This window comes from Cupressus sempervirens, chromosome 5, assembly GCF_028749045.1.
Source record: "Cupressus sempervirens isolate cs-2001-9-10 chromosome 5, ASM2874904v1, whole genome shotgun sequence".
NCBI lineage: Eukaryota > Viridiplantae > Streptophyta > Pinopsida > Cupressales > Cupressaceae > Cupressus > Cupressus sempervirens.
In genome coordinates, this window is record NC_143122.1 from 793,354,582 (window position 1) to 793,369,144 (window position 14,563).

At 35.1% G+C, this 14,563-nt stretch overlaps 1 protein-coding gene across 1 annotated transcript; it reads right to left on the minus strand.

Annotated features, from left to right (window-relative positions):
• Positions 1 to 10,711: 10,711 nt before the first annotated feature.
• On the minus strand, positions 10,712 to 13,998 carry LOC149558318 (sesquiterpene synthase Cad-like). The gene is made up of 10 exons (XM_089786124.1): positions 13,873 to 13,998; positions 13,515 to 13,717; positions 13,174 to 13,286; positions 12,836 to 13,060; positions 12,625 to 12,745; positions 12,302 to 12,400; positions 11,970 to 12,185; positions 11,713 to 11,851; positions 11,346 to 11,585; positions 10,712 to 11,234 (listed from the first exon to the last, which is right to left on the minus strand). Exons 1-10 carry the CDS (start codon positions 13,996 to 13,998, stop codon positions 10,911 to 10,913), a joined length of 1,806 nt encoding a protein of 601 aa, XP_089642250.1. The 3' UTR covers positions 10,712 to 10,910.
• Between the last annotated feature and the right edge of the window lie 565 nt (positions 13,999 to 14,563).

The window sequence follows — 14,563 nt, forward strand, 5'->3', positions numbered from 1 at the left end:
GACTCCCTATTTGCTAATCTATGGGTCATTATACCAGCCATTGTCATTTGGTCTATTTGGTGGGAGATAAACAAAAAGATTTTTCGAAAGGTTGCCTCTACTATCCAGGTGTTTTAGAAAAGATTGGTTTCTTCAATTGTGGAATCATTAAATTCATTCTCTTCCAATATTTCCTCAAGTTCTTCTCAATTCTCATCTTGGGATAATGACATCCTTAAACTATGGCCTGGTCTAAGAATACCATCATTTCACCATACTGTTAATAAGGAAAAAGTGAATAGAAAGGAGGTTAGGTGGTGCACTCCTACATTTGCATTAGTTAAATTGAATTTTGATGGGGCCTCAAAGGGTAATCCAGGCGTTTTAGGGGCTGGAATATGTTTTACGAACTTTCAAGGAGAGTTAATTCAAGTTAATGCTATTCCGATTGGGTTAGGCACTAATAATCAAGCCGAAGCATTCACTTTTCTTAATGGTATTCAAATGACAATTCAATTGGGTTTTTCGGAGATCCATATTGAGGGGGATTCTCAGCTCGTAATTCAAGTTGTTCAACAAAGATCATGTCAGAACTAGAAATTACATTATATTCTTCAAAAGTGTTGGTCATTGTTGGACAAGTTTTGCTCTTCTGTGATTTCTCACACATATAGAGAAGGTAATAGATTAGCTGACTACATGGAAAATATTGCAATTGATAAAGGTCTGGTGAATATTGTTCCTAATTCTAAAAATCGAGTTTTATTCCCTGCTCCTTTTCATATTGTTGATCAGGAAGACACCTCTTTACTTCATCATTCATCCATCTCAGCATGACAGGGTTGTATCTATACTACTACTTTGGGGTTGACTTTTGGTGCATCTTTGTATTGATAGTTTGGAGACTCTATGTGATTGATCAACTGTACGCTCATCTCTACGATATGCGACTCATGGTCAATCATAGTGATTCGATTGGTGTGCCTAGTTAGTGTTCTAGACTAAAGTTGTAAAGGTTTGATAGCTATTATGAATTATGATGTAAACACTTCTTTAATATTAATAAATTTATAGGCTCTTTATGCCTTTCATTTTAAAAAAAAACCTTGTTCAATTTTTGCACAAAATTGAGTTAGTTACTAACCTGGAAATGATTAGTTATCAAAATAGTGCCTATAAATACAAATTAATTGGTAATGTAAAAGCAGAAAACCCATATGAAGGGGAAATGCCTGAGAAATATCTAAAGGATTTTGAATTTACATTATGCATAAAGTGTCTTTGAATTTGTATATCTTCAAGAAATGATCAAGAATGCCTTTTTGTCTTATGTCTCAAATGTGTTCATGAGTTATTATTTCTATTTTTTCCTATGTTAAATCAATGATTCTTCCTGTATTGATGGAATACAATAGTCTCTTTGATCTATGTAATTGATATGACAAAGTGAATTCATTTCATGGTGTATTGATCTGAACGTATTGGAATAGTATATCTTTTAAATTCTTCTTTGCTCATCATTTCATCTAAATTGATATCCCCTTGTAATCACTTATCCAATGTAGAGTCCCATTTGATATGCGTAGCTCTATTGACATGGTTTATCCTATTCACTTTGTCATACAAGGGAGCTGCACCTCTCAACGGACTCAATCTTCATTGCTCACAGGGCAAAAATGGCCAGTTTCATAAATACCCTCAAAGTAACAAATCTATTTACCAACAACACTAGATTTGAATGAATATCATATACACTCCATTTCATGATATAATGATGCAAAAGTTAGAAAATAGATTTGATCTAAATGTTATTGATTTTGAACAATAGTTTCAAATAGGCAATACAAAAAGATCAAAAATTTAATTTTGACTAACATTTTTAATCTATGAATCAAACCTTAAAATATACTTTTTAAGCCATCCTAAAACATCACAATAGAAATAACCTTTTACAAATAATACAATTTAAAAAAATCTAAAAACCTTATTAACTAGTTACTCAATATGCCAACAAAGACTTCACATAATTATTACTAGTAACCATAAGTGAGCAAATTAGATCCTTCACAATATATTTGACATATATTACTTCTTACCATAAAATCATCCAGTTTTTAAAACCTTGGACCTTCTTCCCACTTGGATGTTACCTTATAGATCTTTACTACCAATACCCAGGAAAGAATGAATTGTCTCACAATGGACATTTCAAACTGTAATCTATGATGTGTACCTCAACAATAATATTAGTAATGCCTACTTCTCCACATGGCTATAATAGCTTAAAATGGGCCACACTCAACCTTGGCCAACCAGTGAAAGAAATATCTAGTGTGGTGCTCCTAGACTTCATAATTGCTAACACCAAAAATTATAACTTGCACTTGTATAAAATCATTTGTCTATCATAAGAACTTCACACATTCTCCAGTTTGATGATCTCAAATGCAAATGCACATGTGTAGGGAATTTCAACACTCAGCAAAATCCTTCCATACTTAACCTTTTTCAAAGTTGAGGATAGAGCCATTTTTTTTAACGTCGAGAAGCACTTTCTTTTCATTTCTAAAGGAATGTGACCTTCTCAGATGGTTGTATACTAGACCATATTGCCTTGCACAATAACCATGCCAATCTCCTCCATATAGTTGTTCTATCTTAGGTGACAAACTATATCACTTGCCATACACTACTTTCATACCATACGATAGGAAATGGTAAAAACTATACATGTCTTTTAAGTAAGAAATATTAAAAAGACTAATAAATAAACATATGTTTAGATATTCTATTATTCTTTCATTTTGATGATGCTCAAAAACTCATTCACAATCTATCTAAACGAATAACATTTATAATCCATTTGATTACTAGAATTAGAGTAGAATTGACATTTATATATAGTAAAATTGACAAATTCAAAAAACTCAAAATAGATTTAAAATTTGCAAATTCCAATTTTACCTCAAAACTAGAGGTTTCATTGCGAGTACACCTAGGTCTCTACTCTCTTGGGCTCGATTGGTATTAGTTTGGATCGTCTTCCTCCTTTCAATTTTTTGTGGACGCTCTAGCCCATCTTCTTCCATCTCAGCAGGAGTTGAATGAGCATGTTAGACTTGACATCTACAAACAATATGTTATCATGACCTGGAGGAATCCCCTAGGTGGGCTCTGCCCGCGTATGGTTTCTATGTTGATTACTTCCTTGATATCTAGGATAGGATCATCTTACGTCCCTGGTACCTTACTCGTTGTTGGACTCACACTCTTAGCATCTCCTTGGGATCTTTTAGAGTGGTATCTCACTGGCTACATATTCAGACTGATTACTAGATCGGCAGGGAGGACAAGATCTATTAGTTTTGTCACCTCAAGGAGGTTGAGACCGAGTCTCACTTTATTTTTTGTTGTCTCATTTACTATGAGATCGTAGAGAGATTCTATTGTTTGTTCAGAGAGTGTTGGTCTCTTCCCTCATTCTTCAGATATATTGAGTTGACCAGCACTATCATGCAGTCTACCTTCAGGAGACCATGCAGCTTTGTGAGCACACTATACAATCCTAGCTTTGCTTGACATTGACCCCTACACAGCTCATCACATCTTTCTTTAGTTCTATGGTCCTTGCCCGAGGATTGAAGTGGTCTCCCTGCATTATCTTGGTTCACACTAGATTTTTGAGACCTCGCAGAGATCACATACAGTAGCGTCCCTCTAGTAGACCTTAGAGGCTACCTTCTAGAGTACCTAATTTCTCTAATGCTTACCTTTCCATTATGGACTACTTCTCGCCTGTGAGGAGTTCTTAATTGTTGCTATTCCCTTTCTTGGTTCTTTTTTTGTTTTTGCTTTCACGTTCTTTCTTTGAACACCGTTTGGTGCTCCACCTGCTGGTGTTTACCCTTTGTACTATTTCCAGTCCCATTCATTGGTCTCCTATTGGACATTAATAAATTTATCTTATCTTATCTCCACCAATAACTATGTCCCCACCAACATTAGCCTCCCCTAAAAATCTAGAATTGAATAATGAATTCCAAATTGTACTAAAACTCTATTTTATAAAATTTTCAAAGTTCACAATTGCAACCAAAAGAAAGGACGCAACACAAAAAAACAACAAAATTGGAAAAAAATCACTAAGTTTTCGTGAATCTAGAAAAAAAATAGCTTGACTTTGTTTTGTCTTTTGTATATTTTATGTCAAGATTAACATAAGATTTTAGCAGGAGAATTCACATTTAGTCAAGGATTCTATAAATAGAGATTTCACATTTCGTCAAGAATTTTGCAGTAGATTTCTTACATTTTCTCCAACTAGGTTTTCATTGTTTCCTATGACTACTATTTCTATCCACTTTGCATTTTCTTGAAAGTCTCACTACTTACATTTTCATGTGCATTCATGACTACATTTGCATTTGTATTACTGTAAGATTTTGACAACTTTTTAGAAGATTTTTTATGCCTTTTTCTTGCAGGAAAACTGCAAGAATGTACCCCAAATGCATATCTCTGCAATTAAAAAAATAGATTGCAATAAAGCCCTTAAGTTCTTCTCCTCTCCACAGTGTGGTTTTGGTTGGTCTCCCATTGCTCCTCCTACTATTCCTGTTATTTTTGGTTGGCCTTCCTCCAGTGGAAACCAAAAGTGGTCTTGAATCTGGCCATCTCCTCTCCGAGGGCAGAGGGAGAAGAAGAAAAAGAAAAAGAGAAGAAGAAGAAGAAAAAGATGTTGTTGATGACTGGTGGGCTCAAGCCACCTTTGAACCCCATTAATGTATAGGATTCTGATGACCGTCATGATCCACCTCCCTTTACTAACACTACATTAAGATAGTTTATATTTTTTTAGATGAATAATTATTAGCTTTCCAACTTGTATAAACTCTAGCAAGGAAAAAAAATTCAATACAATACAAAGTTCATTTCTATATTCTCTCATTTTTATACCAAACATTCTCTATCACAATTTTTATTTACTTATGGTGGCTCATATTGTGAATATTAAAGGCAGTGATTACAATGCTAAGAATTGGGGAATCATGTCAGCATTTGGAAAGCACACGAAAGGAATTTATACAATTTCTGAAATATAGAAACTAATTTAGTAGTTTAATAGGTTTTGAATACACTGAGGTTTGTGTAAGAGTGTAAAAAAAAAAATCAAGAGTACAAAAAATGTACACAAACACTTGGGTATTCAATCCATCAATCCAAAATTCATCTACAACCATGAGACAAACACATGGTCCATATGATTTTCTGTTCAATCATGGATGAGATGCCTAGAAAAAAGGACTAAAATGAACATGTTGATATTTGGTGCATGCTGGATATATCTAAATGCAATTTTATCACACAAGAAAATGCTAGAGGGAGTAAATAAATAAATAAAACCATCCATTTCAATGGCTCACATAGCTTGGCTAAGCATAACAACTAATATACAATAAATAAAGTAGAAGTGGACAATTGTGTCTACAATCCCTTGTTAGCCCATTTGGCATCCGATTAAAAAAAATAGTGTTTTCACAAACACACAAGTATCCTAACTCTGTAATATTATTTGCATGAAATAATGAAATGATGAACTTGAATGTATTAGTTAACAATTAATTCAATATATATTTTTCTAAATCTCATATACTGATTTTTTGTTTTATACTTCATGTGTATACATGTATACGTATATATACATGTGTGTGCACATATAGCTTGTATGAGTGTGTCATAATGCTAATATGTGCCAATAAAAGAAGGCATTCACAATATTTTTTTTTAAACTAAAAGAGGGATAAATTTTTTATTGAATATCAAAGAGAGCTAAACAACACAAGAAACAAAGAGAACTACATAGCTTTATCTTGGTCCACAAGTTGATCTAGCATCTAAGATAAATCAAGGGGAAGCATCCTAGGATCAAGAATGTTCCAAGCCGGCCCCTGCTCAGAGGCCCATTTAGCCAGACAATCAGCCACACCGTTCCACTCACGAGGGATATGCATAAAGGACACAGAATCCAGAGAATTGCATAACTGAATGATCTACTGAATAACCAGAGCCAAATGCCAATCCACATGCACAAGGTTCATATTATGCAATAAGTTCACAACCACCTACGAGTCAGTCTCACAGATGATTCTTTTCCAGCCATGTAGACAACACTGTTCCACTGCAACCAAGATAGCCAGGGCTTCCATGAGGTTATTAGTATGGTAACCCTTGTATATAGAAAAAAAAACCTAGATATTACTAGAACTATCACGCCCAACTCCCCCAATACTAGTTGAACCAGGATTTCCCCGAGAAGAACCATCAATGTTGATTTTAAGAGTGCCCGCCAAAGGAGGAGACCAACATCCCTGACGATTAACACGCTGAGGGTGTTTCTTAGCTCTAGTCCCAAAGTAGGTGTGGTGGATCAAAGGAGAGCAAACCTGAAGAAGAAAGGAGAGGCGAGAGTAAATACCAACATCAATAGGATCCAAACCCCCACCGATGTCACATTTAGCAAGGAGTGTTTCTTGAAGAGAATTAACAATTTTCCCCCACAGGTGCCTGATCTCAAACTGCAAATCATGAAAGATCCTTCTATTCCTCTCAAGCCAAACATGCCATAAAATAAGGGAAGGGCCGATAGTCCAAGCAACTTGAAGAAAAGAAGTCTTGGAAGGGGAATGGCCCAAATGGTCCCAAAATTTAGACAAAGAGGACACATGCCAGCATGTGCATCCCCACACACTCCACTAGAGGTACCAAATCTTTTTGGCAAAGGGGCACTGGAAAAAAAGGTGAGATACAATCTCTGCACTATTGTGGCAGAGAACACAGATGGAAGGCCCCTGGAAGCCTCGCTTTCCGAGATTATCCCAAGTGAGACAATGATTGTAAACCAAAATCCAGAGGAAAAAGTTACACTTAGGCCATGAAAAACTATTCCAAACTTTCTTCCACCAAGAGACCTCCACCTCACCAAAAAGTTTCTTTGTCAGCACAAGGTACCCAGAAGAAATAGAATACTTGCCAGAAGAAGCACCTCCCCAAGCAAAAACATCAAGTCCCTACAACAAGCTGCACTCCCTAGAAGCCAATATCTGAGATAGTTCCAACCGATCTCCCAGTGAGCCACCTAGAGGCCAATCAGAAGAATTCTTCCATCTATAACCCACAGCAAGGCCCAGGTTAAAAGCCTCCTTATAATGAGCCACCTTATTCCATCCAACAGAAAGGAAAGAATCACAAAGAGCCTGCAAGTGAGGATGAGAGGAAAGGAGAGGAGGATGCCCATTCTAAGAATCACTCCAAAATAGAGCCTCAATGCCTCTGTTGCAGATCGAAAACAAACTTATCTTCACCAGGTGAGCACCAATCTTGAGGGTATTCCACACCATAGAGCCTCTTCCCTCAAGAGAAAATCGAGAAACTTTTGAAGGTTCAACACCAAGTAAATACTTGTGTGATAGGATACGGGCCCAAAGCTGAGATTGACTAGTACACCAACGCCAATAGAGCTTGGCAGCAAGAGCTTGACTGCACAAGATAGAAGATCGAAGGCCAAGGCCTCCTTCCTTTTTTGGCCAAAAAACAGTATCCCAATTGATGAGGCTCCATTTGGTATGTTGCAAATTGCCACTCCAAAGAAATTGGCGAGAGAGGGCATCAAATTCTTTAAGAAAATACACCAGGGCAGCCTGAACCATGCTTCTGTATATGGGAAGAGCTTGAATTATAGATTGAAGGAGTGTCACCCTACCAGCAGTAGAGAGTCACATGTGAGTCCAATTATTGACCCTTTATTGAAGTTTGTTGAGCAAGCTTTGCCAAAAAAGCCTAGGCTATCTACCCACCACAATAGGGACCCCCAAGTAAGTCAGAGGGAGAGACACAATCTAAAATCTCAAGATATTAGCAATCCTCCGCTGGATCGGCTCAGGAGTGTTGAAGAAAAAAATAGAGGACTTGTGGTCATTAATTTTCTGCCTAGAGACAACCAAATAAGTATCCAAGGTGAGCCAAAAGGCTTTAGCTTCCCGAATCTGAGCTCTCCTAGCAAGGGTAGTATCATCAACAAACTGGAGGTGAGAAAGAGCAGGCAAACCATTTCCCCATTGCCATCCTTGAATCAAATTTTGGGAAACATGAAACTTGATGAGTCTACCAAGTCCCTCAGCCATAATGATAAACAAATAAGGTGAGATGGGATCTCCCTCTTTAAGACCTCTAGAAGCCCCAAAAAGCTCTGTCAGTTCACCATTAAGAAGGACCGAGAAGGAAGGAGTAGTAACACAGCTAAGAACCCATCGAACCCAATCTTGACTGAAGCCAAAAGAAAGAAGAACTTTTAACAAGAAATCCCAATTGACTCTATCATAAGCCTTAGCCATATCAAGCTTAATAAACATAGCACGTTCCCTGGAAGTACAAATAGAGTGAATAGCTTTAGAAGCAATAACCAACCTATCCAAAATTTGTTTTCCTGCCACAAAACCCCCTTGTTCCTTAGAGATAACCATAGGAAGGAAAACTTTAAGCCTCTCTGCTAGGAGCTTAGTGATGATTTTATAGACCACATTACAAAGAGCAATGGGTCTAAAAAAGTCTAGCTGATTAGCCTCTTCCTTCTTCAAAATAAGGACTAAGAAAGTAGCATTCAAGGCCTGAAGCATTTCTTTGTTGGAAAAGGACTCCTGAACCACATCCAAAAGGTCATGATTGATAATATCCCAAAATTCTTGAAAGAATTCAATAGGGAAACCATCCGGCCCTGGAGCTTTGCCCTTCCACAAGCTGAAGATCACCCCCTCCAATTTAGACATACTAATTGGCCTCATAAGAGAATCATTCATCTCCTTGGTCACAATAGAAGGAATACAAGACAAGATAGTATTCTCCTCAATTTACGTTGGAGGTAAATCATCTGAAAAAAGAGCAGAGTAAAATTGAATAGCTTCCCTGGAAATACCTTGAGAAGAAGTCGGATGCGTCCCATCAGAAGTAACAAGAGAAGAAATGTAACTCCTGTTATTGTGAGCCTGCATAGATTTATGGGAAAATGCAGCTTTCTTGTCCCCTTCCTGAAGCCAGTCAACTCGAGCCTTCTGTTTCCAATAGATTTCTTCTCTAAGATCCCACTCAGCTAAATTAGCAGAAGCTCAGGATTCTGCAATGCCAAGAGCTTTTGAAAAACCCAAATCCTGAATCTGCCTAGTAATAACATCAAGACAATCCTGAGCCCTCTTCTTCATAATATGGAGATTACCAAAACAATTCTTATTCCAATGCTTCAACTTCCTTTAACAAATTGAAGTTTTTTAGAGAAGGAGTACATAGCAGTGCCATAGGCAGGGCCTCCCTATCTCCACCAGTGAGCCATTAAGTAATGAAGAGAAGAGTCTCGAAGCCACATCAACTAGAACTTAAAGGGATGGTTCTTGGGGACAACAACATAACTAGCTGTGAGCTTAATAGGCCAGTGGTCAGAACCTCTCCAATCAAGAATTTTAGAAGAGAGTGAAAGAGAACCAGAATTCCAAAAGCAGTAAACAAGGAACCTATCCAAACATTCTAAGATAGCATCATTTCCAACTCTTTGATTGTTCCAAGTAAAGAGCCTATTGAGAGGTTTGACATCAGAGAGATGTGTTTGCCTCTGGTAAAGGAAATGGATCTTCTCTTGCTTTGGGCCTGATGCAAAGACCATTTAAGAAAGTCTCTTTTACTACTCCCTCAAGAGTTGGGCGAAAGCAGGATCAGGAAAAAATTAAACTTATAGGAGATTTATTGGTAGAGTCTGGGGTTGTCAAGACCTTGGATGAGCATTTTCCCCACTCTACTCAATGATTATTCTCTCATGGAATGTGAGGGGGTTGAATAGTATCCCCAGACAAAAATCTATTCACAATCTTATGGTTGAGCATTCTTCGGATATCCTTTGTATCCAGGAGACCAAGCTTTTAGTGGACTCCATGTTTAGATGTGCTCCTAACATTTGGTTTCTAGGCCAATGTTAGTGTATTGGTGCTTTGGGGAGCTCTGGTGGTCTTGCCATCAGTTGGGATCATAGGAAAGTTTCACCACTTTACTGGGTCTCTTGCCTCTCGGTTCTTTCAATGGTTGCTTCCTCTCTAGAGACTGGCGAGATGATTCTTGTTACTAATGTGTATGCTCCAATTGATCTCCCTGGCAAGTCTAAGCTCTAGGATCATATTAAGCATGTCAGAAGCTATCATCCTTTCTTGCCTTTGATATTTGGAACATACCAACTAATATTGATTTAATTTGTCCAATGTTGCAAGTAGACCAATTGCAAAACTTAAAAAACTGGAGGTTAATAATTCAAGAGGATAAGCTATTTTTTTTGGAGTAAATGAAAAGACAAAATAATCACCAAACAAATGTCTTCCTTGGAAAAACAATAAATCTCTTTGATAATTATCAAATCATTCTTGATATAACATAAGATTCATCACAAAATATATCATTACTTTAGAAAATATCAATTCTAGTATTTGAAATACACTGTGAACTACACCTTATCACATCTATAAGCTTATCTTTGTGCATCTACATGTACAAATATATATATATATATATATATATATATATATATATATATATATATATATATATATATATATATATATATATATATATATATATATATATATGTTGCATACAAATTACACTATTACTAGTTCTTCATATATTTGAGGAACCTCCAAGGATGTTTTTATAAGAAAAATAGGTTTTATAGGGACCCTGAAACCCAATAGTTAAAACAAAAAATAAAGGCTGATAATAAGCAGATAAAGCCCAGCCAAACATAGACCTCCAAGGATGTTATAAGCTCTAAGTACATGTCTATTTCTCTAACTACTCAGGATTTCAAAACAAATAATGCATAATGTCAAGTGCCATTAATACTTTCACATACTTATTTCATTTGGAAGAAAATCTATAGGATTGATCAGGATTTTCATTATGTGATCTTTTGTATCTTTGATTGAATTTGAAAATCCATCAATGTCTTTCCATAGTAAGCCAACCCATCTGTAGATGCCATCAAAATACACCCTTTTGCAACAGTTTGGTATATCTTTCTCATAAAACAAAAAGTCTTTGTTTAATTCTTCACTGTGTAATTCAGTGAGAATGTGTGTGTGCTCTAAAGCTTGCTCCATTGTGGTTCCAAGGTTATCTCTGATATGGCAATCTAGCCAAGAAACGTTCTCTCCATGGTCTTGTTCTTCCTTCAAAAGAAAATGTGCTCATTTAGAACAAGGATACCTAATTCTTATTTACTAAAATTATATGTTTGGTAGATAATAAAATAGGTTAAGCTATGTTTAGTCAATAAATACCTGAAAATCTTTGCAATCATCAATTAATCGACAACATATTGCTACATCGTGTTCAAATTTACTAATCCTTTCCAAAATATCATCAGGAAGATATGTGTTAATTAAAAGCATTGGATACAATGTGATAACTGGTATAAATGAAGCGATTATGCCATTCTTCAAATATTCATCCAAAGTAGGGTGATAGTCATTTGCAATCCATTCTGCATCTTTCCATTGTGCCAAAATAAGAGTTGTCCACTGCAATAGTTCATATATAGATCAAATACATTTTAAGATTTAAAAGTATTTTGTATATAAAAATAAGATATTTATTTATATATTTGAAAATCAAATGTTTGAGAGATAAATTTGACATGTGACTTACATATTCTTGCATCCACTTGGGTCCACATGGACCATGTATTTTTTCCACTTCATCAACTAACTCCATGTATGTTTTGTGACAAAATTGCAAACTAATTTGCATGTAGTGAGGAAAATGATCCATCATAGACATGTCCCAACTACATGGTGTGAAATAAAAGTCAATTAATTCATTTTTTTCAATAACATTGATAACCAATTAATATTTATGATTATTAATACGAGGGTCTACAAATTAATAGAAAATACTATACTTACTTTATCAAGGCTGTTTTAAAATGTACAAGCTCATCAATGGTTCCATAAGTGTCAAATATATCATCCACGACAGTAATGGCAACACCCAATTTAGCATATCCAACTCTAGTTAGAAAAAATTCAGGTTCAAACAATCCACATGCATATGCAAAATAATATTCCACATGTCGATGTCGAAAAAAGTTAACTTGCTTTACACTTGCTTCGCTCCACCATCTACACATTATACACCATACTTAGTCATTCTAATATAGTTAATATTAAAAAGAATAAAAATGATATAGTAAACTGTTTTATTTGGTTAACATAATTTGAATTTATAGATATATTACTTGGATATAATTTTTAGTTCCATCTGATGTTGAGCTTGTATAATGTTGAAATCTAATATTGCTGCTTCCAAAATATTTTGACAAATCTCATTTGACATCCTGAAAGAAAGAATCAGGGTTAATAAGACAAAGTTAGCTTGGTGTTTGTTAAGTTCACACTTAAAATGATAGCTTTCTAGATAATAAAATGTGTTAGCTAAAGTTAGAATATATTATATTTGATTTGTCAATAATCCATGAAGATTTAACATTTCCAAGACAACACAGATGGATCTTCAGATTCCTAACCACTGATAAAAATGTGTTTTCAGATTTGTACTTACTTGTAAACACCCTCCATTGACATCCAAGAATCAATATCTTGTCTGAATATTTGTATGGAATTCCAGGCCTCCCATCGTGGATTTCTTGATCTCCATGAATAGTTCATACAGTATTCAACCTGCAGTTTTTTTTGAAATTGTATACTTGTTAATATAAATATTATGGAAACTTCGATTAAAATCGAATGCTATATTTATGTAGTACTTTCCTCTGTCAAAAGCTGGCTTTTCTCTTTTATATTCTGGCTCTTTGTAAGTGTTTGTTGAAGGTATTGGAAGGCAAATGATTTGGCCTCTTTCATAATTGTTTCTCCTGGAAAAGAAATCTGCGCAGCTTGATATAAACTCAATATACTTCTTAATTGATTGTCACTTTCTTCAGCTGGAGGCGTCAAAATGAATTCTCCCTTCTCATCTTGAAAATTCATAAATACTTCTGCTTATATCGAAACAAAATAGTACACAAAAATTAAATCATTTCCAAATATTTCTATTTAAATATAACTTTCTTAATATTAAAATTCAAAAAACAAAACTTAAAATAGAGACCTTCGAATACATGATATCCATTAAGGCGAAGAATTCTAAACCCCAAAGCAGTAGTACAGAGATCTGCGATGGAATTTCCACTCCCCCATGAAATACAATCTCCATTCCAATGCCTGTATAGTTACAAGTGAAATTAAATTGTAAAAGTAGGATAAATTAAATATAATCAATGAAAAATTGTACTTAATAAAAAAAATATAATTCTAAAATGTTACATACTAAGGAGAAAATTAAACTTAGAAGGAGTAAGTCAATTTTAACTATTTAACACTTCTATCTAAGAAATAATCCTCAGTATGTGATGTTTAAGTGGTCTCAAAAAAATAGAGAACTGATAGTACTTGTAAGTATGATCAAGAAGCCCTTTAATTTCTTTCTGAAAGTAACGATGAATTCCTAATCGTTGCACAACATCAACTATGACGAATCTTTCAAGCAAGTCGTAAGGGGAGTGATGAATTTCTCCATCTCCCAACAGAGGATCAAATGCCTTTTCCTTTATCTGCTCAATCAAATTTGCCAGCCTCTCATGATAAGAAGCTTCCTATTCAACAATTTAAACAACCAGATTAAGTCAAGGCTAAGATAAAACATGAGATTCCAAACATGGTACAAAAGTAGTGCACGTTATAAAATTTAAAAGAAAAAACTGTATATTATTGACAAATGATAGAAATCTCTTCAGAGAAAAACACCCACCCCATATGGAGATGAAAGCGATTGGAGAAAATCGTCCTCCCAGATATTGGCATGATGATTTCCATTCCTTCGATGTACCGAATTCTCATTCTCTGAATTGGAAGAGACGAGGGAGAGTGCGGCCATTTTGAGATACAGGAGACAAGTGAGAGTGCGATGAAGGAGAGAATGGAAGGGAGATTAAATAGGTAGAGAGTTCAAACTCTCGTGGTCACCGTTCAATGCTCGTGGCTCCATGTTCAACACAGTGGTGTTGTCAACAATCAATGTGAATTAATTGTCGATGGTGTAGGATTTATGAGGTGTCACTCTAATGGAATGAGAGTGGTTAAGAGATAAGTCATGGAGTCAATATTTTTTTCTTAATAGGTCACTATCTTCAAAATTTCTAAGGAATGTGTTTTTAAAATATCTTTCATTTCTTAAAATATCTTTATAAAAGATGTGTTTTAGTTTATCATATAGTTGTAGGTCATTATATATGTGTATATTTAAATAATCTTAAACAATGTGTTTGTCTTTAAAGGTGTAGACATATGACAATTAAATATTTTTTACTGTAAATACCAAGTCTTCAGCATTAAATAGATTAATAGATGTATAAACTAGTTTTCTTTTTTATCTTAAGAAAGAGACACATGTAAACGTGAAACAACTTCATCCTTTTTATTTTTTATTAGAAACTTATTAT